This window comes from Fundulus heteroclitus, chromosome 7, assembly GCF_011125445.2.
Source record: "Fundulus heteroclitus isolate FHET01 chromosome 7, MU-UCD_Fhet_4.1, whole genome shotgun sequence".
NCBI lineage: Eukaryota > Metazoa > Chordata > Actinopteri > Cyprinodontiformes > Fundulidae > Fundulus > Fundulus heteroclitus.
In genome coordinates, this window is record NC_046367.1 from 272,322 (window position 1) to 298,609 (window position 26,288).

Here is a 26,288-nt window from a genome sequence, read left to right on the forward strand (position 1 = left end):
ATGATAAGAAAGAAGAAGAAGGAAACAGCTGACGCGTTGCTACACTGTTTTTAGCTGTATATAAAATACATCCAGCTGCCATTGATTTGCAGCGTTTGCTTTCGTCCAAAGGGGTTTTAATATGAGGCGGTGATTGGAAGCAACACAAGCTGTTTGTGTCAAAATAATAGCGGTAAATCCAGAAGGCGTTTGAGAAGCTGTACCAGAATATTAGCGGTAAGTACAACTGTCTCTGTTTAGCTGTGTGAGTTACTAATTTACAGGACACAGAAAAGGAGAGTCATTTATTTATAGTGCACCTCATTTTGCCGTAAACGTACTACTATGCTGCTTCATGTTTTGGTTCAAGACTGCGAGCAGATCTAGTTTGTGGATACAGTCAAAATACGTGTCAGTAGGCCTCAAAATCATGCGTCAATATGTGGGGTTAAATAAATATATTTCCCTCTAAACGGGGAGAAATTTGTCTCTGCGTTTAACCCATTCATAATAACACCCGCCACCTATAACAGGAATCGAACCGGGTTCTTGCGGCCTTCTCAGAACGCAAGCGGGCTGCTCCCCTTGGATGCTGGTCCAGAGAAAACACCAGAGAAAGAGATTTAGAAAGAGATTTAGAAAGAAGCACAAATAGAAACAGTTTGAGGTTAGTTGACAGCACTGTTCTGAAAAGGGTTGAAAAGTTAAAACCCTCATTGCAAGGTCTTTTAAAATGCAAAATGAAACTGATATAAAGTTCAGCAATAGCAAAAGCTGTCAAATAATGCAGACATAAATAATCTGAAGCAAACATGTTTCAGTCACACAAAGAAAGAACATTAAATCTTCACTTGAGATTTGGGTCATTGGCGTGACACCTCCATCTTCTGTCCAACTGCATTTATTTCAGTTTAAAAGGTTGATATGCATAAAAATATACCATATATGTAGTACATCTATTATAGATCATTTCCTTTTTTTTTTTTAGATATTTTCTTTTTTTGTAATCTTTTCAAACGTTTAAAGTATCAAATCAGTCCACTGTCCAGCCTCAACTACTGTTTTGTAAACATGACTCTAAATTTATTCAAATTTATTTTCGGCCATTTTTGGCATGATTCCATATGAGTTTTGCAGTCCTGTGTAACAGTTCTAAGTGTTCCCATTTCTATTGCCAACATAATATTCAAGCAAACTTTGTCCAATGATTTGCATTTTATGAAATATCATGTGGTGCGACCATCTAACAATCACCACTTTGGGACTTTGGGGGTGTCCCAAAGGGCGGTGGAAGAGGGGGAGAGACATGCGGCAAAGGACCGCGGGTCAGAGTCGAACCCAGGTCGACCGCGTCAAGGTCTAAGGCCTCCGACATGGGTCGCGTTACCCGCTGCGCCACCATTGCGCCCATACTTGTGCTTTTATATTCAAATGATAATTTAAAATTTTATACAGTTTCCCAACAGCCAGTGTCAGGACAAAAACCCAAACATGTTCCAGCTTTTGTCTCCAGAGGGGCACCAGGCAAAGATGCCCGCTTTTCCCCTCAATGTTTACTATTTTTATTTAACCACCAGCAGCAACAATTAGACAATCTAATGATATTAAGGGTATAAAACCAGTATAGAGCATAAAATAAGTCTTTATGTGCTTTATCTCCAGCACTTAAACATCTCATTGGGGGCATGCTCGTGGCGTAGCGGGTAGCGCGACCCATCTTTGGAGGCCTTTAGCCCTCGACGAGGTCAACCTGGGTTCGAAGCCGACCCACGATCCTTTGCTGCGTGTCTCTCCCCTTAGTGATGGTGAGATGAAGCTTCATAAAGCATTGAAGCGTTCAATCCAATCGGTTCACTCACGTGTCGAAGCTTTAGGGTGCTTCATTTGCTCTATTGTGCCAAAAGTGTACAATAAATGTCTGTCTTTATGATACAAAGTGAAAAGTGGAAACAAGGGAGAGAGTTTTCATGTGAATGTGCTTGTGTTACTGTTTTTTGACTGCTGACACAGTCAGTATTTTATTGATTTTTATTTAAAAATAATAACTTCTGCACAGTACTCGGCTTCAGGCAGTTTCTTTTCTTTAAAACTATTTCACCTGCTTTAGAAAATACCCTTTCACAAGGCACAGATGAAGCAGGGGTACAGAGAAAAGTAATAGCAAGTTTGTATAAGTTGAGATATACTTTTTTCTCTCTTTCCCAATATTCCAGGGGGTTCTCCACTCTGGCGATGTTTTGTTCACCCAAGTACGTCTGCACCTCCACTGTTGCATCTGAAGTGACATTTTCAGCCCTAGTCTGTAAGACTGTGGTGTCCAAACGATGCCACAGTTTGCTTCCTAAGACAAACAGACAGGCTGTAAGGGACTAAATACAATAATTAATAATTGTTAAACAACAATAAGAGTATATGCAGTATCTATTACCTCGAGTCACAGGCTGAGAAGCTTCTGATGTGTGTGGTTGGGAGGAGGACGAGTATGGTATGATCACTTCCAATATAAACTTGTACATAAAAGGATAGTTGTGTCCATATTAGTCAGAAGTTGTGCATAACAAACATTTGTAAACTCATAATTATTTAAATTGCATTCAAAAGATACAACATACAGTTTAAATAGTTACAACTTCAATAACTAATAAATACAAATTTCAAGTCTAAATTTGTGCTTTACTCTTTATGAACACAAACAGCAGCGGCTGCTTGAGAATACGGATTTTTTCTTTGAGAATACGAATTCACAACAGTGGTCTGACGTCACGGTTTCCAAGGCTGGTTAATGGAGCACAGAGTGCGAAGATAGGAGCGGCGCATGCGTTCTTCAGACTGACCGTCTCTGAATGCATCGCGGCCGCAGCTTCATTCCAGACAGCGCAGAGATCACAGTGGTAAGTTAAAAAATTCCCTTTTCTGCTGCTGTTGTTCTTCAAAAGTACGTTTTCAGGTAGTTTGAAGCGAGAACATTATACTTTTAAGCTTCCCTATGTGGCCTGTTTACAGAGTTAGTGCGTAATTTTAATAAAAAGTCCGACGTTGAGCGTCTGTGCCAACTGGTAGGTTTTTTAAGATTGACAGCCTATTTCCTACTTTTATCTTTAAAAAAACAACATTGAGGATGGTATTAAACATGTGATCACGTTGAAATTGTGACTATTTATCTGTAAAGAATTAAAATGAAAACATAATTTTTATATATTAGTAACAGTAAAGGGAGTAGGTTACAGTGATTAATCTATAAATTGTGTGCAGTTAGTTAAGTTAATTATTTCAGTGAAATGGTAGAAATACCAGAGAAGGGAAGCCATTTGTTCCATTTACTACTATACATTTTACCTTTTCTTTCTTGAGAACTATAATAATCTGCATGTTAACCACAAATAGTTTTATGGTGTGAAAAGGTGAGAATTGAAAAAACAATTATGGTAATATTTGCCATTTTTTATTTACAGGAAGAAAAAGAAACAAAATATGTGAGGATAAACACCTCTGTGCCAATCCTCCAAATATTTTTTAATGAAGGCGACCTGAAACCAGCCTTCAGGCTGAACAGGGCCACCATCGTCCTCCTCCTTCACCTGCTGCCCATCAGAAGGTCCATGGATGGCCACAGGAGATAGAGGTGCTGCTGACCCTCTACTGGCTGGCCTGTGGAGCATCCTATAGGAAAACAGCTTGCCAGTAAGATCTCTTACCTTCTTGTCCTTAAATAGAGCTAGCAATGACACACAATTGATAGATTATATTAATTGGATAGAAGATTAAGACAGATCAGCATATTACCTAAATTACAAGTTAATTTTATATTTGGTACAGGTCTAGTGGAGGCACGCTACAACAGGCACCACGCCAAGGCTGATTAACATCATTGAGCGTGTCTTTGGTGGTCTGAAGACACGGTGGCATTCCATCTTCTTAAGGGTGCTGGAGGTCCGCCCGACGTTTGCCCCAAAAGTAATCGCCGCCTGCTGCATCCTCCACAATATTAGTATAGCAGCAGGTGATCAGCTGGACATGGAGGATGAGGAGGTTGACCCAGAGGAGGATGAGGAGGTGGATCCAGAGGAGGATGACCATCCAGCGGCTGAAGACAGGAAGCTGCTCCAGCTGGCTGCATGTTTAAGTGAACATGACTACACCTGACCTAATGTAGATCAGTTCTAGTCATGTTCACATGCTGCTTCATTTCATTTTTTTCACTACCTGTAAAAATACATAAAATAATTAGTAAATTAATTTCCATTTCAACTATTTTTAATTGTATGTTTGTAGGTGTTGTCTATTTGTATAAGATGTTAATAGAAGTTATTTCTTTGTTTTTAAACCACGTTAGTAACTGTTAATAATTTGTTGAATATATTACACCTTCATTCTGTTCCAAAGATAAAACATTTGTCTAAAATAAATATCTGTATTTTTTCATATATTGTTACTATTGTTTTCTTTCCCTCTTTCTTCTCTCAATTCTTCGTGTCCTCACTCAGATGAAACTCACTTAGATAGGAAAAACATTTATAGAATTTATTTATTTATAGATTTTATATTAAGGCTGGACGATATAGAAAAAATCATATTGATAAAAAAAATGCATATTGATCGATAGATAATTATCAAAAAGATTTAAAACCTGGCTCTTATAATATTGCTAAATGACTTACTTTTAATATATCACACACAAACACTCAATCCCAATTAAATTCTTATTTAACCAACATTTTTAACCATAACTGATTTTTTTTTTTTTTTTTTATGAAAAATGACTCAACTTAAGAGACCTGGGTGATGTTATTAAAAACTGACAAAGAATAAACTAATGTGACCAGCGCAGTTAGAGAAAAACTTGCATCCCAGAACTTTATATCACGGATCAAGAGTGGCGAGTAGTTGTTTGAAGCCAGGTTTTTCAGCTGCAGACAACAGCAGCATATCCATCACTATAAACCATGTTATTGCATGCGTGATGTCCTTATGCCGCCAGGACTCTTTATCACAAAGAAGGAAGCCCAGTTTAGCTGCTATACCTGCTTTGTTTTGGAAGAACTTCCAGAAGATTCCTAAATTTCTAGATTCTAAATTTCTAATTTCGTCATTCCTAAAGAAGATGACGCGGAGTCGCGTGGGGCTGACACAGCTCGCGTTGCGGCGGGTGTGAGTGGCTTACGTGATGAAACAAGTTGGTTGCGTTAGCAGACTTTGTTTTTAGCGGTTCCTTGCAAATTTTACAAATCACTGTGGTTTATTTCCGTCAGGCTGGCGAACTAGTAAAACCCCGTTTTGGGACCGTTTCCTCCGCCGCTCCTTGCTGCGACATATTCACGTGCTCTGTGTTGTGGTTTGAGAGGGCGGGGCTTTGTGGCGGTGTGCCTGGGTCCGCGATTACGATTGGTTGAGAGGAAGCAGTGACTGCAGCATCAACTAATACGATAGGCTGAAAGGAAGGAAGGAAAACTGTCTCTATAACCAACTCTTATCAATTCAATTCTATTTATATAGCGCCAAATCATGAAACATGTCATCTCAAGGCACTTTACAAAGTCAAGTTCAATCATATTATACAGATTGGGTCAGATTATACAGATTGGTCACAAATGTCCTATATAAGGAAACCAGTTGATTGCATCAAAGTCCCGACAAGCAGCATTCACTCCTGGGGAACCGTAGAGCCACAGGAAGAGTCATCTGCATTGTACATGGCTTTGCTGCAATCCCTCATACTGAGCAAGCATGAAGCGACAGTGGGAAGAAAAACCACCCATTAGCGGGAAGGAAAAACCTCCGGCAGAACCGGGCTCAGTATGAACGGTCATCTGCCTCGACCGACTGGGGTTAGAGAAGACAGAGCAGAGACACAACAAGAGAGACAAAAAAGTGATCCGTATGGATTTGTATTAGATTTTTATGATTTGTTCCTTTTAGATCAGTTTTTGATCTGTTAAGTTTTGGCCGTGGGAAAGACACCGTCTCAATAGGATAATGGGTGGGTAACAGTACAGAAGCTGCAGAGAGGTGTGTTAAACTACGGCTCTGCTTCCTGGTCTGGACCCTGGGTTGTCAGCATTTAGGAGAACTAATAAATCCGGCCAGATTCCTAGAAAGAAGAGCTGCACCCTCCAAAGTAGGATGGATGCCGTCTCTCCGGATCAGAGACGGCATCGACCCTTTTTTCCCCCTTATTGTGCCACACGTCTTTCGATTGATATATTTTGTTATTAAATTATCGTCCAGCCCCATTATATATGCTGCTGTCATCCTTGGGAGACATTTACAATTTATTCCAGCAAATATTGAGTTAATAAAGCAACACGCGTCAGCCTGATAAACACAAAACAAATAAATCAGACTCTTTTTTTTAAATTACCAACTCTGTAAATAGGGAAGCTTAAAAGTATAATGTACTCGCCTCAAACGATCTGAAAACATACTTTTGAAGAACAACAGCAGCAGAAAAGGGAATTTTTTAACTTACCACTGTGATCTCTGCGCTGTCTGGAATGAAGCTGCAGCCGCGATGCATTCAGAGACGATCAGTCTGAAGAACGCATGCGCCGCTCCTATCTTCTCACTCTGTGCTCCATTAACCAGCCTTGGAAACCGTGACGTCAGACCACTGTTGTGAATTCGTATCCTCAAAGAAAAAATCTGTATTCTCAAGCAGCCGCTGCTGTTTGTGTTCATAAAGAGTAAAGCATAAATTTAAACTTGAAATTTGTATTTATTAGTTATTGAAGTTGTAACTATTTAAACTGTATGTTGTATCTTTTGAATGCAATTTAAATAATTATGAGTTTACAAATGTTTGTTATGCACAACTTCTGACTAATATGGACAAAACTATCCTTTTATGTACAAGTTTATATTGGAAGTGACCTTACCTCATAGACGAGGGGGAGGACGGGCTGTTTCGAATAATGGCAGCACATTCAGCTGTGAGTCTCTTCTCGGCCTCTGCTGCTTTATTTGGGCTAAAGAAGCCTAACTTTTTGAATCTGGGATCTAGCAGTGTCGCCAGTGACATTGTGCTCATCGATTGCAGTGTGAACAGCTTCTCCCGTTATTGTCTCTTCAGACTCTCAGCCATTATTAGGCTTCCTGGAGTTTGGAGAGTTCTCATTCCCTCCTCCAGTGCGTGGTGTAGCATTGACAGAAGGGGGATTACTTTAGATCCAGATACCCTTTTTCTCCTCTGACAGCTTGACCGTGGCATCGTTGAATGGAGACAGCACTTTTAGAGATTCTGCAATCATACGGTATTGTTCTGATGACAGTGGGGCAACATCAGTGCGAAGACCTGCCAAAGCTGCTCCTACAGGTTCCCTGAGGTTATAAACACGTTGGAGCATATGGTATGTGCTGTTCCAACGTGTGTCCACTTCCTGAACCAGCTTCAGTGCTGGCTGTCCCATTTGCTCTTGCACCTGTGTCAGCCTCTCCTAGAAAATTAGCAATCAAAAAGTGATCAATGCAGGTGTCACTGCAGCAGGACAAAACTGCAATGAAATAAAGAACTTCACCTTTGCAGTGGTGCTGCTCTTGAAATAGCCCACTATATTTCCTAAGTTTGCCTGGATGACAGACAGCACAGTAAATTCAAAGTATGCGGCCCGCAATTTGTGTGACGCAAACAAAGCTCATTGGCACAAGCCCCAGGGCAGTCAAACCTTTTTACAGTAGCAGGCCACACACTATCAGGTAGGAGGGTGCACTTATGCCGGTGCCCGAGCCCCGGAGGGGAGAATTTAGAGAAATAGTCTCCCTGATGTATTTTGGAAGCTTTGAAGACAGGTGATTATTTAAACAATAGAGTCAGAGTGCATGTTTTAAATTGAATAAAAGGCAATAAAAGAAGTGAATGATCAACTCTTCAAAAACCTTTGTTTTTTATTATTATTCTTAAAACATTTTTTCACATGATGTTATCATCATGTTTTAACAAGGTAAGGTAATCTCCATTTGCATAAAATTTGTTTAATTTGAATTACTAGCACCACATAAAACAGATCAGATATTCATCTTATTAAAATTATTCACAGTTCTGTTCTAAAAACGACCGTAACATTTCTTCACAAATGTCCTCCACAATAGTGAAGGGCTGGGAATCCTCAATCACCATATTGACCAAGGCCTCATCCACATCCTTCTTCTCTCCTGATGACAAAAAAATCCATCAATCAGATTAATTAATTATTTACAGTATCAGTTAATGGTGTCTAAAACAAACGTACAATGTCATTTTATATTTTTATGCTGTCTTATCATTGCATCCTAAAATGGCTTACCTGAGCCTGGTCCACCTTGGTTGGTGTCCTTGTTTTCTTGGAGGGCTCTATAATGCCTCAGCATAGATGAGGTGTTGTTGTTGTATCCAAGTTCTTTGGAACGCAACAGACACTTCACCTTTTAATATACCAGAATTAGAAAAGAAAAACATTAGAACAAGGCATACGTTGTGTTGCCGCATTTATTTATATTACACTATTTATTATTACAATGTACACACCTTATTTGGTGAGATCAAGTCAAAGTGTTCCCAGACAGGGGAATATCTCCTTTTTGTTGCTGGTTCCATTGCAAAAAAAAAGAGGCTTTAATAGATGTCTAGCAAATTTGCTATCAAGTCCCAAGTACACAAAATGTGAAGGGGGATCAATTGCATTTTGCTGGCCCTTATATTTGAAGTAAACCGCCAAACCGCGAACCACTTGTGGTATGGCCGGCTCGCGAGTCTTCAAACGTCACCACATACGTCATTGATACAAGCCTCGATACGCGCTTTACAGAAATCATCCTGGATTACTCGACACATGCTTCGAAGCCTCGATACGGAGGGACACATCACTATCTCCCCTTCTTCCACCTCCTTCCTGTCAGTCTACTATGAATAAAAGTGAGCCGCGAAAAAAAAAGCATCTCTCTCTCTCTCTCTCTCTCTCTCTCTCTCTCTCTCTCTCTCTCTCTCTCTCTCTCTCTCTCTCTCTCTCTCTCTCTCTCTCTCTCTCTCTCTCTCTCTCTCTCTCTCTCTCTCTTAGATTACTAGAATTTTTCTCAAAGGTTTCAGATTATTCTATAAATTGGTCAAAATCTACATTGCTGCCAATTAACTGCTCTTTACAGAACCCTGGGTGCTTCGGGTGAAATTTGACAGCCCCTCCACTATACTCAAAATTTCTGGGGAGAACCCTGAGACTAAAGATAAAGGATGACTAGATCTGCCTAACATCCATCACTACTTAGCAAACAGGCTACAATACATCTCAAAATGATTAAAATATAATCCCTAAAGACACAGAACAATCAAGATATATTATCAGGATTTCTGACTTGCCATTTATTAACTCAAACATACAACCGCAGGCTTGCTTTAAAATATCAATATCAGCTCTTCTCTGACAGCATGGTGGGAGTTTCTTAAAATGATGGAGTCATCATTTATCCTGTGCAGCCGTACACCTATCTGGAATAATCCTGACAGCCTACAAAAAATTAATGTGAAATTAATGTTCAATACCTTTACTCTTCCCTTACTGGAAGAGTAAAGGTATTGAATACCTGTAACATATTTTTGAAGGAACTGAATCTATCAATTCAATTCAATAAAATTTTATTTATATAGCGCCAATTCATGAAACATGTCATCTCAAGGCACTTTACAAAATCAAGTTCAATCATATTATACAGATTGGGTCAGATTATACAGATTGGTCAAAAATGTCCTATATCAGGGAACCAGTTGATTGCATCAAAGTCCCGACAAGCAGCTTTCACTCCTGGAGAAGCGTAGAGCCACAGGGAGAGTCATCTGCATTGTACATGGCTTTGCAGCAATCCCTCATACTGAGCAAGCATGAAGCGACAGTGGGAAGAAAAACCACCCATTAGCGGGAAGGAAAATCCTCCAGCAGAACCGGGCTCAGTATGAACGGTCATCTGCCTCGACCGACTGGGGTTACAGAAGACAGAGCAGAGACACAACAAGAGAGACAAAAAAGCACAGAAGCACACATTGATCTAGTAATCTGTTCTACATTAGATGGTAGTAGTGGGTGAGCCGTCTTCTCTGGATGATGTCACAGTTAACAGAACGCCAGACCAGGTGTACCTACTATGAAGATAAAAGAGAGAGAACAAAAAGTTAAAAGCTAAAATGACAACAGTCATTTCAATGTAATGCAATGCAAAACTGGAGAACAGTAGAAATCAGTAGAGTGAGAAAAATAGGCCCTGATGTCCTCCAGCAGCCTAAGCCTATAGCAGCATAACTATAGAGATAGCTCAGGGTAACATGAGCCACTCTGACTAGAAGCTTTGTCAAAAAGGAAAGTTTTAAGATTAGTCTTAAAAGTAGACGGGGTGTCTGCCTCACGGACCAAAACTGGGAGTTGGTTCCACAGGAGAGGAGCCTGATAGCTAAAGGATCTGCCTCCCATTCTACTTTTAGAGACTCTAGGAACCACCAGCAGACCTGCAGTCTGAGAGCGAAGTGCTCTGTTAGGAACATACGGGGTAATCAGGGCTCTGATATATGATGGAGCTTGATTATTAAGGGCTTTATACGTTAGAAGAAGAATTTTAAATTCTATTCTTGATTTAACAGGAAGCCAATGAAGGGAAGCTAAAATTGGAGAAATATGATCCCTCTTGTTGATTTTCATCAGAACTCTTGCTGCAGCATTTTGGATCAGCTGAAGGCTTTGAACTGCATTTTGTGGACTTCCTGATAGTAAAGAATTACAATAGTCCAGCCTTGAAGTAACAAATGCATGGACTAGTTTTTCAGCATCACTCCTGGACAGAATATTTCTAATTTTGGCGATATTCCTGAGGTGAAAAAAGGAAACTCTGAAAACCTGTTTATTATGTGATTTAAATGACATGTCTTGGTCAAAAATAACACCAAGATTTTTAACTTTATTACCAGAGACCAAGTTAATACCACCCAGATTAAGTGATTGGTTAAGAAGTTTATTTTTTGAGGACTCTGGCCCAAAGATTACAACTTCGGTCTTGTCAGAATTTAAATGCAGGAAATTTAAAGTCATCCAGCTTTTGATGTCATCAAGACATGACTGCAGTCAAAGTAACTGATTGGATTCATCAGGATTTATGGATAAATATAGCTGAGTGTCATCAGCATAACAGTGGAAATTAATCCCATGCTGTCTGATAATTTTGCCTATCGGAAGCATATATATAGTAAAGAGACTTGGTCCAAGTACTGAACCCTGTGGTACTCCACAAATGACCCTAGAGTTTGAGGAAGATTTATTATTAACATGAACAAACTGGAATCTGTCCGACAGATAAGATTTAAACCAGCCTAATCACATTTGATAGATTAAATGTACAATATGGTATTAATAAAAAACTATTTCTTAGAATATCAACAAATTAAATCTATAATAAAAAATAAATTTAACATCAGTAAAGGTGGTTTACAAATTCCAATAAATGTATTAGAATTCCTTTATCTAAACCCCCCAGAACTATTGTCTAAATTAGGCAAGACACTGTCTATATTACATGATTCAATAGCTCTTCCCGTTATGAAATGAGAAGAGGATTTATCAGTCAGCTTTGAACAAAACTCCTGGTCTCAGATATCTTTAAGAACTTTCAAAATGACTAGGAACCTGAATGTACAACTAACACAATACAAAATCCTTCATAGAGTACACTATACAGGTCAAAGATTATTCAGAATCTAATATCTGTTCCTTGCCTGTGCAGGATTATTGCACAGGTGATAATCCTGACAATTATATTCATGCACTGCTTAAGTATACCTGTTCAGAGGTTCTGGGGCCAGATATGTCAGGGCTTGTCAAAGTGTCACCGCCCCCCTCAGTTTGCTTACTGGATAACTTGGATTATAGCAATTTGGGGGAAAAAATCAGTTTGCTTTCACTGCCCTATGTATTGCCATCTCCTACTGGGAGTGGGGGGTTGTTGGATGTGTCCTGTGTGGCGTGGTGGCTGATTTGTGGGGTACTTGAGTCTTGGGAGTCTAAGGGGTGCCCAGAGTAGGCGCCCACCAGACCCATGGGGGCCTTGGGGCAGTCTCCGGCAGCCACTTGTGATGCTATGGGGTGGGGGGTGGGGTTCTGTGCAGGCGGATGTAGGTTGCCGACCTGGTAGCTGTTCTGTCGGGGCCTTGTGGGCTTGGGTTCTATGAAGTATGTTACTGTGGGTTTGGGCCGGTATGGCCCTTCCCAGGGCCTCTGGTGCGCTGCCGGGCTTTGGGGCCTGTCAAGCTGGAGTATGGTATGGACATTACATCTCATGGCAGATGCTCTCACCTTCAGGGAGTGCATTCTGCTAGTGGGGGGATGGGAGGGAGGAGGGGGGGGGGGGTTGAACCCAACCTGGGTGTGTATCGTGATATGCGGTGTGGGAGTATTTACAATGCACCGGGCACCCCCTTTTGGCCCTCGCAGTTTTAAATACACTTGATAACAACTTTGGACAACATGACATTTGAGCAGGCGAAGGCAGGCCACCCTGTTCTCCGATTGCCTTCCAGAGTTAGGGGCCTGGAGGAGGAGGAGGAGGAGGAGGCCACCAGATCAGGGTCTGGACTGGGGTTGGGCGTTGAGTCCCGGGGGTCGGCTGGGGCTGCCGCTGGCGCTGGCGCCTCTGCTCTCCCCTGGAATATGGCGGGGGGCTTAGGTATGAAGGGAAGGCTGTGTGGGTGTAGGCTACACCTTAGGGTTCTTGGGGTGGCCTCTGGTTGGCTGGCCTGTTCGGTTGATGTTTGCCCCATGTACGGGCAGATGGGTCCATGGGTCGTCTGGGGGTCGGATTGTGTTGCACTCTACTTTTCTCCCTTATAGCATTTTGTCTCATCTTTAATTCTTCTTTTCTTCTACCTTCCTGTTTCAGTGTCCATTGAACAAGAAATATTTCCAGAATAAAATACAATAAAACTTCATACATATATAAATCAAGCGGAGCACTATGGCTAGCGTAAACAAAACGCCGACACAAATATGAGGAAACAGAGGGGCTTTGGAGGATGAAATGGGATATTTAGGCACACAGCAAGTTTTGCCCTAAAAAAATCAAAACCAGTTTTTTAATCATTTATGAGAGATAGCAACAGAAAGTAACGTTTCCACAACCGGAGTCACAGCTGGCCTGGGAGCAGTGTGCGTCGGGGTTTGTAGAAAACCGGAACTGGATCAGGACCGCAACCCACACTGCATTCAATGTGCGCCCGGGGTAATGCTCCACTGGTGAAAGTAAAATCTGTTGCGCTCTCTTTGGCATTAAGACAGCAATTCTTAATGTTACACTGCCAGACAGGACACGTAAAAACAAAATTAATATGTGTACTGGACTTTTAATTAGTAAGTATGATTTCATTGAGTTTTTTTTAATTGTGAAGTGGTATGAATTGATGCTATATAGATAAACTGAAATATAAACATTTGCAGTTAAATACTTAAATTGTACATTTAACAAACAAATGTGAAACACTGACATTGATTATTGGGATTCATTGTTTATTGTAGTAATCATCAACTAATTTAGTAATGAATAATCACTGACCAGACCTTTGCATTTAAGATGAAAAATCTTTTTTGTCTGTAAATTTGGTCCATCGACAACTGCTCAAGTGGCAGTTTTAGGTTGACCTGGTTCCAATTTTGTAAAAAACAAAAGAAAACTCTTATGAGCACCTCTTTGCTATCCGATTTTTTTTTTTACATGTTTTTGGCTTGCATTTAAAAAGTGCAACAAATGTTTGTTTTTTAGTTCAAAATGCTTGTTTATTGAGGTATGTTGTTCTGAGAATCTGTTTTTAGATTATTTGATCAATCCAAGAAAACAATTGATCAATTGACTATTAAAGCCCTGGACATTTCTGTTGTCCTTTTAAGAAATTCCACCTCTGCCCAGCGTTCAGAAGGTTTTGTGTTTATGAGCCAAGAGCGGCAGTAATCTGTTTTGTCACCTTAAAATTAGTTTTTTGAAGTTCAGATTACACTATATGCTTAAAGCTCTTATTGTGAAGTCAACAAGGAGGTTTTGTCTGTACAACATATGTTTGGTTTCTGTTTATTTGCTCTATAAGGAGACAGCCACAAAGATTAACTGAGTCATGCTCATATAGCTTTCAAAGTGTTTTACTTTCCATGTATTCATACTAGTTCATATTTTAAATGCTATAAAGATGATTTTTTTTTTTTTTTTACAAAACTGCTGATGTATAGGTAAATATTTGACGATCAGAGGCCTTTTGAAATGGACGTGAGCATCGCTGTGTCGCTGATCCGGGGCCAGATGGGCACAGTCGTGGAGCGAGCGGTGAACACGGCGGTGGAGACGGTGCTGGCTGAAATGCTCAGAGTGGTTGGAGTGAAGTTCGAGGAGCTGAAAGCTCAAGTGGTGTTGATGAAGAGGAATGTCATTACACTGCAGAGGGAGAAGGCCCTGAAGGAGAAGGAGAACGACAACATTCGAGCCAAGCTGCGCTACACTGAGCTGAAGCTCAAGTACTATAGGCAGGGCGTGGAGGAAGAGCTGCAGCAGAGAGCATCGGCCTCCGCGCTGGTTCGCATCCAGCCTCCCGCCTTTACCCGGATGCAGAGTGGTGAGGCCAGCGTCTCGGCTACACAGGGGCCTTTGTTACGTTCAGCTCACAAATCTGCAGAGGAAGCACTATTTAGGAGCAGCCAAGGTGTGCACCTGTGAGATGTGAGACTTTTGCTTCTTCTTCAAAATCTTACCACTCACTTCTGTTTTTGTCCCCAGAATGCACCTCTTCAGATAGCACGAGCAGACAAGCAGCCAGAGTTAGCTTTCCTTCAGATGGGGCCAGCTCAGACTCATCAGAACTGCTGCTTCCAGCCACACTTAGTGTGAACATGTCTGCCGAGTCTCTGGACAGCAGTGCAGGTACAGAACGTGTAGATATCTGTGCTGCTGCACATCTGCCTACTGAATGCTCTAGTTCTGTGCTCTGCTCAGCCCAGCAGCTCTGGTAAGGTGGAGGTGTAGAAACTATACCTGTACTTTTTGCTTCTGTAACATGTGATGCGAGACAAAGGATCTGGAATGGTTCAAAGAGACAGAAAGCCGTGTAGCTGCAGGCACGCTTTAAAAACTTGGACTTAAACCTCTTTTCTTTTGTGCAGTTTTATTTAGTCATTCGGAGCGTGACGCACCTCAGAGGGAGGATGTAGAACCGGATGTGGAATGGACCATCACCATGCAACCTCAAGCAGAAAGATCTGCCGAGGCTTCTCCTTCTGTTAGGACGCTGACGTTGTCAGGACAACAGACAGCGCCTGTCCCACTGTCCCTAGAGGTTTCTTCTCAGGCTGACAGCTCCATGCTGCCCTCTTCTGCCCTAGAGGTGACAGCACACATCTAGTAATTATCTCATCTTTATTTCAAACTGAGTAGGAAAAGGTTTACCTCAACCAGATATTTATTGTATAAAGGGACATGTGACCTGTTTTTAATAATCAGACTAAACTTTTCTTATTTTGCATTAGTAGGGCTACAATTATTTCTGTTTGCTCAATCTCAACAATAATAAGAGAAAATCTTTTTACATTTCCTTTAGTCAGAGGTTTACATACAAAAAGGTTTCTGCACCTTTGAATATGTTGGGAAAGTCCAGGTGATGATGTCATGGTTATGTAAGATTCTGTTAGTTTAATACATATTTGGGTTGATTTGAGACACGCCAGTGGTCCAAAGAAAGCAGCCAAGACATCAGGAAGATGGACCACAGATCTGGTTCTTCCTTGGGTTCAATCAGCAGATGCCTGAAGGTGTTGCATTCATCTCAAGCAAGCATTTAATATGGAAGTTTAAGCATGGCGATGTCCAGCAATCATACTGTTCAGGTCGGAGACGGGTTCTGTGTCTTAGAGACGAACATGTTCTGGTGTGAAATGAACATGTAAACAGGAGCAACATTTACAGTTAAATAAAACACTTTCTGACCGACAAGAGCTGCAAGGCCCCTCAGAGAGGAAGAAGCTGTTACTTCAAAAGAAACTTAAAAAGCCACATTATAGTTTGTAAATGAATTTGGGGACGGTGATCTGAATTATTAGCGACATGTTCTTTGGCCTGATGAAAGTCAAATTGAAATGTTTGGCCAAAACGAGGGAAAATGGGAAAGCGTGAGGACATAATCTCAGCTGTTATGTATGGGGGTCGCAGCATCCTGCTGTGAGGGTGCTGCTGGAGGCACTGGTGCACTTCACAAAACGCATGGTATCATGAGGAAAACACATTATGTGGAAGTGTTGACGCAGCACCTCAAGACATCAGCCAGGAAATTAAAGCTTGGACAAAAACAGCCTTCCATAGAGACGATAAACATACTGCTAAAGTAGTGACAATGATGCTTGAGTACACCAAAGTCAATGTCTTGAATTTACCATTCCAAAGCCAAGGTGTGTGAGCAAAGAGGTCTTAAGACCTGACCCAGTTCTACCAGTTCTGTGTGGAGGAATGGGCCAAACTTCCAGACCTCCAGAACCATGTGGAAGGAGAAGTAGAGCCTCTGGCCAAAGTTATACTGTGGAAAAGGGAATTTACCAAATACTAGGGAACTTTAGAAAAACAGGTTTTTTTTGGGGTTTTTTTGTGGGAATCTCTTTTGCTCATGTAGCAGATATAAATAATGTCAATTCTAACAGTTGGAAAAAGGGAAAAAGATTTAAAGGGGCCTTGACGTTACAAATTTCCTCCATCAGTAGCTCTCTCTTGTTGCATACAATGGTTTTCGGATTAAATTGTCATGGTCTGTTAGTTTATTATATTTTATGTCTATTTTACACTTTGTTTATGCTCTATTTGTGAGTAAACAAACACTTTTGTGTGTATATTTACCATAACAAGACGACCTGACCAGAGGTACCATCATCTTGCTTTCTGATAGCTCCATGGTACTCCTGGCAGATGGCGCAGCACTATTTATCAGCTGATCACACCCAGTGCAAAGTTCTTTTCAGGCTCAAAATGGACTAAGTAAACACTGTCAGGATAATGGCTTGGCATATATTGTTTTGTTTGAAGCTGAACATATGGTTTTTTGTGTTTCTTTTTATGATCAAAATATGTTACTGGGCCCCTTTTCATATCAAGCGGCAAGAAAAAATGTTGTCTTTTTATACAGTGCATGTTAATATCTGGTTTGATCTGCTTTTGTCACTTAGTGTTTCAAATTTGCTTTGGATAAGATGAACATTTACATATTTAAACAATTTTGACATTCAGTGTCCTGTAAGTTTAACAGAATATTTGATTCAGGGTGGCAGAACATTTGATATTCATTTAGGTGTTCTTCAAGTAACTCTTTTACCCTCTGCACTTGTTTTGTTTGCTTGCTGATGTGACTATATTTAGCTTTTTTTTATTGTACTATTTCTTGGACATTATTTACAGTTTTATTTAAAAAAAACACTGAACTGTCAGGCTGACATGGAGAGAATTGGATCAGGATTCAAATCAGAGGCTTAAAATATTTCTGAAGCAGTTTTGTAATGATAGTCCTAAAGCTTTGCTTGTCTGCAGGTGAAGCAGGAGGTCCAGCAGGAAGAGGAGGAGGTGATCTGTATTAAGGAGGAGCCTGCAGAGGAGCAGCAAGTAATGACCACCCTGCTGCTGGACTGCCAGGTGGAACAGTGTCGAGCCCCAGAATCTGAGGTGATGATTAGCCTTGTTCAGGAAATATTTAACTGTTATGGAGAAAATCATTTACAAATCCAAATTTCATTTTACACTGCTGGCTTTCCTCAAGTATTTTTTTAAACTGTGGTAGTGGTCAAACATGGGGGTCACTCGTTAAAATGTAATTAAAATACAACATATGTTAACAGCACTTTATGAAATAATGTATACATCAGTTTTGCGTTATACATTTGCAACGTGAAAACAGAGCAGGTTTTCTCGCTGCTCTCTTTGCTCTGTGCATGCAGGGCTTTCATTATGAGGCAGCTGCCTGTGAGACAGCGCTGAGGGAATATAGTGACCTCGCACAGCCTTAGCAGCTGTCACGAGATCGCTGCCTTCACCTCAAGTTGCTAAATCGCCAAAAACACAGAGAAAAGTCACTAGATATAATGACAGAGTTACTAAGGTGGAAACACTGCACTGTCTAGCAGCTTTGCAGCAAGACAGAGGAGCTGGAGGTGTTAGTTTTCCAAAATAAAGGACATTTTAACATCCCATGATATTTAAATTCATTTTAAACTCTGATTATGATTTAAAACAAGTGTGCAAATATACAGTAGGCATGCTATATCATATGCTTTACATTGTTTTAACATATTTTTTTACTCATTTTGAGGATGTGGCAGCTTTTATTTTGGTGTGGTGCGCCATGATCAAATGCATGTAGCGGCCCTGCACCCTGCACTGGGTGTGTTCTAGAAATCTCACATTCTTCTCAGCACAGATATTCTGTGTGTGTGTGTGTTTTTTTTTTAAATTGACACAGTTCCTGGAAGTGCAACAAAGGTTTTGTGACATTTGTTTGAAGGACTGTCACTGAAACAAAGGGCAGTGGTCCCTCCTTCAGCCTTTACTTTAAACTGAAGTGTATTGAACTTGGCATAACCCTATAAATACAAGTGATATTGATAAATAATAAATATATACACCACCAGTAATAAAGTTTCCAACCAGAGACAACAATATGTTAGACTAGGTCTGCTGCAACATCCCAGGAGCATAAAAGGCTGCAGTAGCTCCTCACTTTGGATTCTCAGATCACATCTCTGTGAACCGGATCCTTGCCTAAAAACCCCTGATCTGCAGAACCAGACCCATTGTCAGAACCATTCAGGTTTGGAACGTAAGGACTGGGAAGTGTTTAAAGAGAGCGGTGATCTGGAGGAAAACACATCATCTGTGCTGTCCTACATTCACTTATGCACTGATGCTGTCCTACCCACAAAGACAATCAGAATGTTTCTCAGCCAGAATCCATTTGTAGACCTTCCCGGCTGAAGGCCGGGGACACAGCTTTCAGATCAGGAGACAGACTGCCTTCTGGATGCCCTTTTTTCACCTCACCTCACTAACCCTGCTGTAGGCCAAAGCACAGATACAAGCAGCACATTGAGAACCACTTCAGCCACAATAACCCACATAACAGAATATAAGCACAGCGACCAGCAGCTCAGCAACAATCTAGCTCTCCCCAAAAACCTTTAACAGCTTCTTCGCACACTTCAACTCTTCAAGCACCAGCGGGTCTGAACATAGTCCTCAGCCAGAGGTGCAGCGTCAGCCTCTCGTCCTGCAGCTGCACTGAGTGACCTCCACCTTAAAGAACATCAACAAAGCTGCAGGTCCAGACATGGTGTCAGTTTGGACACTAAAAGCATGTGCTGATCTACTAGCAGGGTTTTTCTGGACGTCTTCAACCTATCCCTGCAGCTCTCCATGGTCCCTGCCTATCTGAAGTCCTCCATCACAATGAGACACCAATGTGACACCAATTCCATTTTCTTTACCAGCGTTTCTCCGGCTCTCTCATGCTAAACTTTGAGCATGTGCCTACCCAACAAACTGTGAGAAAAGAGAAGGGAAGGGTGTTTAGACACGGATGCACCGTACTGAAACCTTTTGTTATCCGCTGTCAAAGAGAGGAGATCGGAAATGCGGGGAGCATGCATATGCAACTTATCAAGCTTATTTTAATTAATCATGTGATCAAAATTTATTGTGTGATTAATTGATTTATTGCTTATCATGACAGGCCTAGCCCCCACAGGTTTGAAGAGAGATGAGATCTTTGAGGTTGCTTGACCTGTGGTCCTTGCTGTACATGCAGGCTCAAAGGTTGGTGATGGAGCCAACAAGACCGTCAGCAAACACGATCATCCCTAGTTCCAATTTTAGCCCAGATGGGCCCTGCATCTGTGAGTAGATGTCTGTGTGGCTGTAGTCACAGTGATCATGGTCCATGACTGAACTCTTGAATGGATCCTATATAATTTCCTTTCCTCGCAGATTATCTGTTTTTTATGTGTTTCTGTGTACCATTTAAGATGCACTGCCTCAGTTGGTTGGCTCATTGCCCTCTACTACAGCCATGCAGTCCAGTTTGCTGCCCCGCCAGGCAGTGCGGCCCTGGGCCAAAGACCTGAGTCTTTATGAAGAATACAAACTGCGGCGGAACGAGCTGCGGAGGAGAAACCTGAACAGACGCAGGGAGCTGGAGAAAAGTTTGCCTCAACCACTGCTGGCAGACCTGGTCAGAAGTTTAGGATCTCGCTGAGATTATTCTCATGCTCTGGAAATGTGTTGGGTTGGATTCAGATGAGGATGTTGTGTTTAAGGTGCGTGAGCGTCGAGAAAAGACCAGATTGAGGGTAGCAAGATGGAGAGCAAAGAGGAAGCTCCAGGCCTGTCTGAACCAGACTCAGGTCAGTGATGATACACAGAAATCCTCTGTTTAAAATGCTTTCTTTCTTATTGTTAGGTAAAAGATTTAATATAGTTTTGTGTTATAACTTTATATAATTGCATTAAACCATTTTGCACAACAGCTGCTAAATCATAGTCGACTTTGTTTTGTTTTGGAGAGAGAGAGAGAGAGGCTCTGAGAAGCAGGCCGTTAAGGCCATTGCTGGAAAGCCAGATGTTTAAAAGGCAGATGTTTTCTTATTTTATTTGGAGAGAACAGACCCCCTTCTGTGACATATGTTCTGTAACCTGCTCTCTTTCTTATTTATAAAAAAACTGATCAAATGTATGACGTCATCATAGTGTTGGTTATGTGTCCCGCATAGTCCCTCACAAGCACCCTTCTGTCATGCAATATGTCCCACATTTGGTTATCTGAGATCTGGTCACCCTAGTATCAACCTACCTTGCTGCTGTTGTTCATCACTGAAGAAAATATAATGCAAAATGATCTTAAGGAATTCTACGATGCTGATGCTGATTCGACTATAAAATGTGTATGTGCCAAATCCATGTTTGTTATAAGACAAAGATTTATTTAGTTTAGAACGATTCTCTATTTGTCCCTAAGTATGACTGTTGTTTGTATCAACAGCAAAGTGACAGGCAAGTGGAAGTTGTCAATTGCAGGAGAAGAATAAACAATTCCAAGAAAATAAAATGACTGCACAACTAAATCAAAGGTAGACACTTCCATAAAGGATATTAACACTTATACTATTAGTGTTATCTGGTCTAATGTTTTGCTAAACAAGGAAGCAGCGGCGCCAAATAGGGAGGAAAAGTTCCAAGGGCCCCTGAACAACCATCCTCACACCTAAGGAGAATTTAGAGAGGCCAATTAACCTAACAGTCATGTTTTTGGACTGTGGGAGGAAGCCAGAGTACCCGGAGAGAACCCACGCATGCGCAGGGAGAACATGCAAACTCCATGCAGAAAGACCAAGGGCAAGGGTAGGACTTGAACCCAGGACCTTCTTGCTACATGGCAACAGCCCATTTTTTTTGTTAACCAGAAATAACCCTGTGCCTTAAAAATGTTCTCGAAAATTATATTGCATATATTTCTTGGTATTAGTATCAAGTTTGAAATTCTAGTATCCTCATGTCCTCACCAGGATTTTTTTTCATACTTAAAATTTCCATTATGTGGAAACAGGGAGGGGTGCAGCGAGCACAGATATGAGTAGAGGGTGAGTTTGTTAAGTTGTCCTGTAAAATTAACTGAGGGACAGGCAGAAACAAAGCATCTGGTTTTTAGTTGAAAGATTTTGGGGAGAACAATAACTTTAAGTGCAGGCTCCACTAAAATCCTGCAGAGACATATCAGAGTGATCAATTTAGAGGGGAGTTTGGTTCTGGTTCTGTTCTATGGATGTCTTTGCAGCTTTTTGTTAATTTGTGCAACAAAAAAAGTTTGACTAAAATATTACGGCATTCTGTAATTGGCGGTTAACTCCGCTCTATTAATAGTTACACTGTATTTTTCTTTCTCTTCTGCTGTACAGTTTAAATTTAAATTGAGCTCTTTTCATTTTAGTCAATCTTGTGTTGTGTCAGTCTGGTGTCTAAGCACACCAGTTTTTGCCACTGTCACATGCAAATTTCCCCACTGTGGGACAGTTGAGGTATTTCTATTCTATTAAACAGGTAATAGTTTGAAAAAAGGCAGTATTTATTATGCCTGAATTTAAATTTGTTGTTTACCTTTTTGTTGAATGTGCAATTATTTTATTGTCTATTTGTGAACTAAAAACTAACAGTTTACCTTAGCCCTGAACTACACTAGAAGGGTTCTGTTTTGTATGAATAAAATTATACTTTGTAATCTAAAAGAAATCCAGAATCTAATATTGCAAGTGAACCTTTATGCATTTTGTTTGTGACCATTTTCACTACAAAGGCACAGGCACTGTATTGATAAGTCAACCAGAAAGGGCTGGACTTTAAACATTTTGAGCATAGAACTTTTTAGCTACAGATTTATCCTTATTCAGAAAATAATTAAATTATTTTCTAATTTGCATTTTTCTTTATTTTCTATTACTTATAAAATAATCTTAAGTAATTATGTGAAAAATATGCAGATTGTCATTTTTTTAATCCAATTACTCAATTAATTGTCAGAATAATCGATAGAATAACCTATTACTAAAATAATCATTTATGACAGCCCTAATTAAGCGACTCACCTTTGCCCAATGCACCGCTGTGTGAAGTGATCAAATGAGCAGAATCTGACTCGATCTGGTGTTGATTGCTTTGAGTTGAGTCAGCAGAAGGTCAACACACATGCAAGTGAGTTTTTGTAGGTGAAGTTGATGCTGGCAAATTTAAAATATCATTGACATCATTTCATAGAATAAAGATTAAATGTTATAAATTCAATGTCTAAAAAAGTCAGACAATATTTCTTCCATAGCGATGTGCCAGGTGAACATGGTCAGGGCTAAATGATGACCTTTAAAGATGCTAAATGAACATCAGGTTGAAGATGATGTTTAGAATCACCTTTGTCTTAGAAAATAACTCATTAAAGATTCCTAAAATAACTTTTTAAGACTTCTCCAGGCCAAATTAATGCACTGACTTATGGTTTTCTTTGAGGTCAGCCTTTCTGGATCCAAAATAACATAATTTTTTTCATCTGGTGTCATATAATACAGCTGTGTGAAAAAGTGTTTGCTGATTTGCTGATTTCTTACTTTTTTGAATGATGTCACACTTAAGTGCTTCAGAACAAACACATTTAAATATTAGTCACAGATAAGACAAATGCAGTTTTTAATCAATGGGTTTTATTATTAAGGGAGAAAAAAATCCAAACGTACATGTGAAAGTGATTACCCCCCCCAAGAAAGCAGCTTGCCTAGGGTGTCCCGATGCCAGTTTTTTCCAGACCGAGTACAAGTATGAGTACTTCAGTTTATATACTTGCCGATTCCAAGTACTGATACTGAGTACTTAATAAATTGATACTTATAGATCACAAATAACTAAACAATAGTATTGACCACTGAAAATGACTGACCATCAAGGGTGAGGAATTCGGTTGGAGATTTAGTTATCTTTTCTTTTTCTTTTGGAGGGTCAGCAAGAAACCTCTTGATGTATATCACCACTACCTGGTATAGAGTAGGATTGTCAAAAGTATCAATATTCTGAAAAGTATTGATACTCAAATACAGCATCCGGATACAATACTAATTTTGCACGGTATCGCTACTAAGTATTTTAGCATATAAAGCAAACGAAGAAGGAAATACAAAGAAGGGGGGGGGGGGGGGGTACTTTTTCATACCGCTGGGCTGCAAGGTCTTTGATACAAGTTGTTGTTTCAAAGCCATCAAATACTGTCACGTATCTGTCAAAATACTTGTCCCTCACATTTACTGGATTTTTATCAAACTTAAAATGGTGTATTGAAGTCCATGCCCAGGTAATGATAATAATAAAGTTGGAATGCATTGGAGAAAACAGTTCAGATTTTTTTCAGTAGGCCTATGTGACTAATCAGATCTGGGGGAAAATTGTCTTTGAAAATATTTCTATAAAGAAATGTGTTGAACATGTCAGTAATTGTTTTCTATGTTGTTCTTGTAAGCTATGTCATAAAATGTTCCTCATTTTCCAGAATAGTGTTTCTTGTAATTTTCCTTGTTTGAAGAAGAACAGAAAACATGGAATGATTGGGGCACTGATTTTTTTCCTCAACAGGAAATTAAAATGAAGATACAAGAATAATTCCAAGTTCTCTTTCACTGTCAGGCTCACGGGGGCGCTGCAGTTGTCACTCAGGCTGGTGTTCCTGTCAGCAGTCAGCTTCAGCAGCACAGACCTACTTGTGGTAAGAAAGGACAGGATCACGTGTTGAGTTCAGATACAGAACAAAGTCAGATGATCCTGGTAATGCAGAGTATTGGCAGTAGAATTTAACCGAGGATCAGTTGTTGTGATATTCCTCCTATTACCAGAGGCTGAATTTGGAGTACAGAGAGGATTAATTGGACAGCCCCATTGAAAACCTGCTTATGGCTTTTAAAGTCTTTATTTGCTCTCCTGGTTGAACTGCTCAGACAGTTTCCAACTTAAATCATGTCTCCATGGCAACATATGAAGTAACCCCAATAAAGCTCTTGTGGCTTAAAATACATTTATTTCACTGTTCTGGTCTAAAAGACACAAGACAGAACACGTGGCATCATCCTGCAGGCTAATGTTTTTTTCTGTCGTTTTTCCTGTCCAACACTCTAAGCAGCAACATCCTGTTTTACTTATCAGAATATCAAGCAAAAGAAAACTACAAGAGTCTGTACTCCAACATGAACAGAACCGCTGGTGACACAAGGGACTCACTGGTCCTCGCCTTAGAGCAAACCTGACTAGCACGTTCTACCACATACCATTAGAACGACCTGACAGCGGACCATTTCCTATAAAACCCATCCCACTTGGGAACCCAGACCGAATTTTATATGGAAAAAGAGGGAGGAGGGGGTGTGTTTAGAAAAATCTGCACTTTATTTAGCATTTTCTATGTGTGGATAAGCAAGGGAAATTAGTATGTGGGAAAATATTTAGAATTTTCAGATTTAGCTCTTTATCTAAAATGATAATGCATTGATATTGTAAAAATTTGGACTTTGACAATTTTATATTGGAGCAAAAATATTTTATCTATAAATTGTCTTATCACAACGTGATTAGACTATTGTCTAAAGGGCCGTTTTAATGCTTTATAGATCTGTGTACCCACTTAGCTCAGGATTTTAAGTAGAATCTGATTATGATTGTGGACTAAGCATTGAAACTGCTTTTTAGTAATATTTATTGACATAACAAATGTAACAATTTATCTATTTAGTGTATGTTAATATTGACCTGATTGTTTTGGATTTTTAAAACGGAGCTAAACTATGTGGGTAATTTTTTCCTTTATGCCAAATCTGTTTTTGTGAACGTTGAGCAACGATTGATCTCTTGGGTTTCAGCTCCCAGCAGCCAGCAGAGACACAACTCAGTAGCTCCTCCCGCCAACAGCTTCCTCAGCAACGTTTCTGCAAACAGCATCCCCTCCATCCTACCGGCCGGCACTTCCTCCTCCCTGATCCTGCGAGGCCCCAACGTAGTCCCACATGAGCATGCAGTGACATCATCATCATCATCATCATCATCATCATCATCCTCCTATGATCGGGTCAGCCAGTCCCCACAGAGCATCATACTGACAGATGTACATATATCACAGTGAACCTCATTTGAAAAAAACAGCACAGTCCGCATTCCAGCATGAAGTTAATTTCAGGCTTAATAAAAGGTTGGGAGGCAGAGCAAAATTACAAGCACCATAACCACACACGAAGGAAAAGAATACAACACCAATTCCAGCCAGAATCTGAGATTCAAAGCATGCAAAATAAAATGTCACACATTTAACAAACATGTTTCTAATCCTATGATGAGTAGATTAGCTGGTGCACAGGTGAACTCTGAAGTTGTTTTATTAGGAATCAGTTCATGTATTCAGAAAGCATCACTAATGTTGCTCTAGAGCAGTGATCCTCAATTCGTGTCCTCAACGGACAACCAAAAGTCCTGCAACTTGTATTTGTTACTCTGCTTCAACACACCCGAGTCATAGAATCAGGTCATTAGCAGGACTCTGACCACAGAACTTGACTGCAGATTGAAGAAGGACTTCAGCCATTTGATGCAGGTGTGTTGGACCAGAGACACGTCAAAAATTTGCAGGAAATTGACCCTTGAGGACCGGAATTGTGGACCGCTGCTCTAAATTCTCAGTGTTGAGGTAATAAAGTTCACTTCAATAAATATTGTGTTCTTCAAACTGTGTGCTGTCTGTTCATTCCAAC

The 26,288-nt window shown here is 40.3% G+C and overlaps 1 protein-coding gene across 5 annotated transcripts; it reads left to right on the plus strand.

Moving 5' to 3' along the window:
* Nucleotides 1-26,263, plus strand: si:ch211-67e16.4. 5 transcript variants are annotated; one of them, XM_012856432.3, is made up of 10 exons: nucleotides 1-216; nucleotides 14,190-14,656; nucleotides 14,731-14,874; nucleotides 15,114-15,334; nucleotides 17,515-17,646; nucleotides 19,781-19,868; nucleotides 19,998-20,203; nucleotides 20,289-20,375; nucleotides 24,184-24,262; nucleotides 25,407-26,263. In XM_012856432.3, exons 2-10 carry the CDS (start codon nucleotides 14,221-14,223, stop codon nucleotides 25,664-25,666), a joined length of 1,653 nt encoding a protein of 550 aa, XP_012711886.2. In that variant the 5' UTR covers nucleotides 1-216; nucleotides 14,190-14,220; the 3' UTR covers nucleotides 25,667-26,263. The 5 variants fall into 5 exon arrangements, with proteins under 5 accessions (XP_012711886.2, XP_021168521.2, XP_021168522.2 ...); XM_021312846.2 differs by having other exon boundaries at nucleotides 20,040-20,203; XM_021312847.2 differs by having other exon boundaries at nucleotides 14,190-14,569.
* The last annotated feature ends 25 nt before the right edge of the window (nucleotides 26,264-26,288 follow it).

Excerpts from the sequence above, each read along its gene's own strand:
- si:ch211-67e16.4 (XM_012856432.3), top strand. The coding sequence starts at position 14,221 with ATGGACGTGAGCATCGCTGTGTCGCTGATCCGGGGCCAGATGGGCACA. Across the intron at positions 14,657-14,730 it reads ACTATTTAGGAGCAGCCAAG|AATGCACCTCTTCAGATAGC; the intron begins GTGTGCACCTGT and ends TTTTGTCCCCAG. Across the intron at positions 24,263-25,406 it reads GCAGCACAGACCTACTTGTG|CTCCCAGCAGCCAGCAGAGA; the intron begins GTAAGAAAGGAC and ends CTTGGGTTTCAG.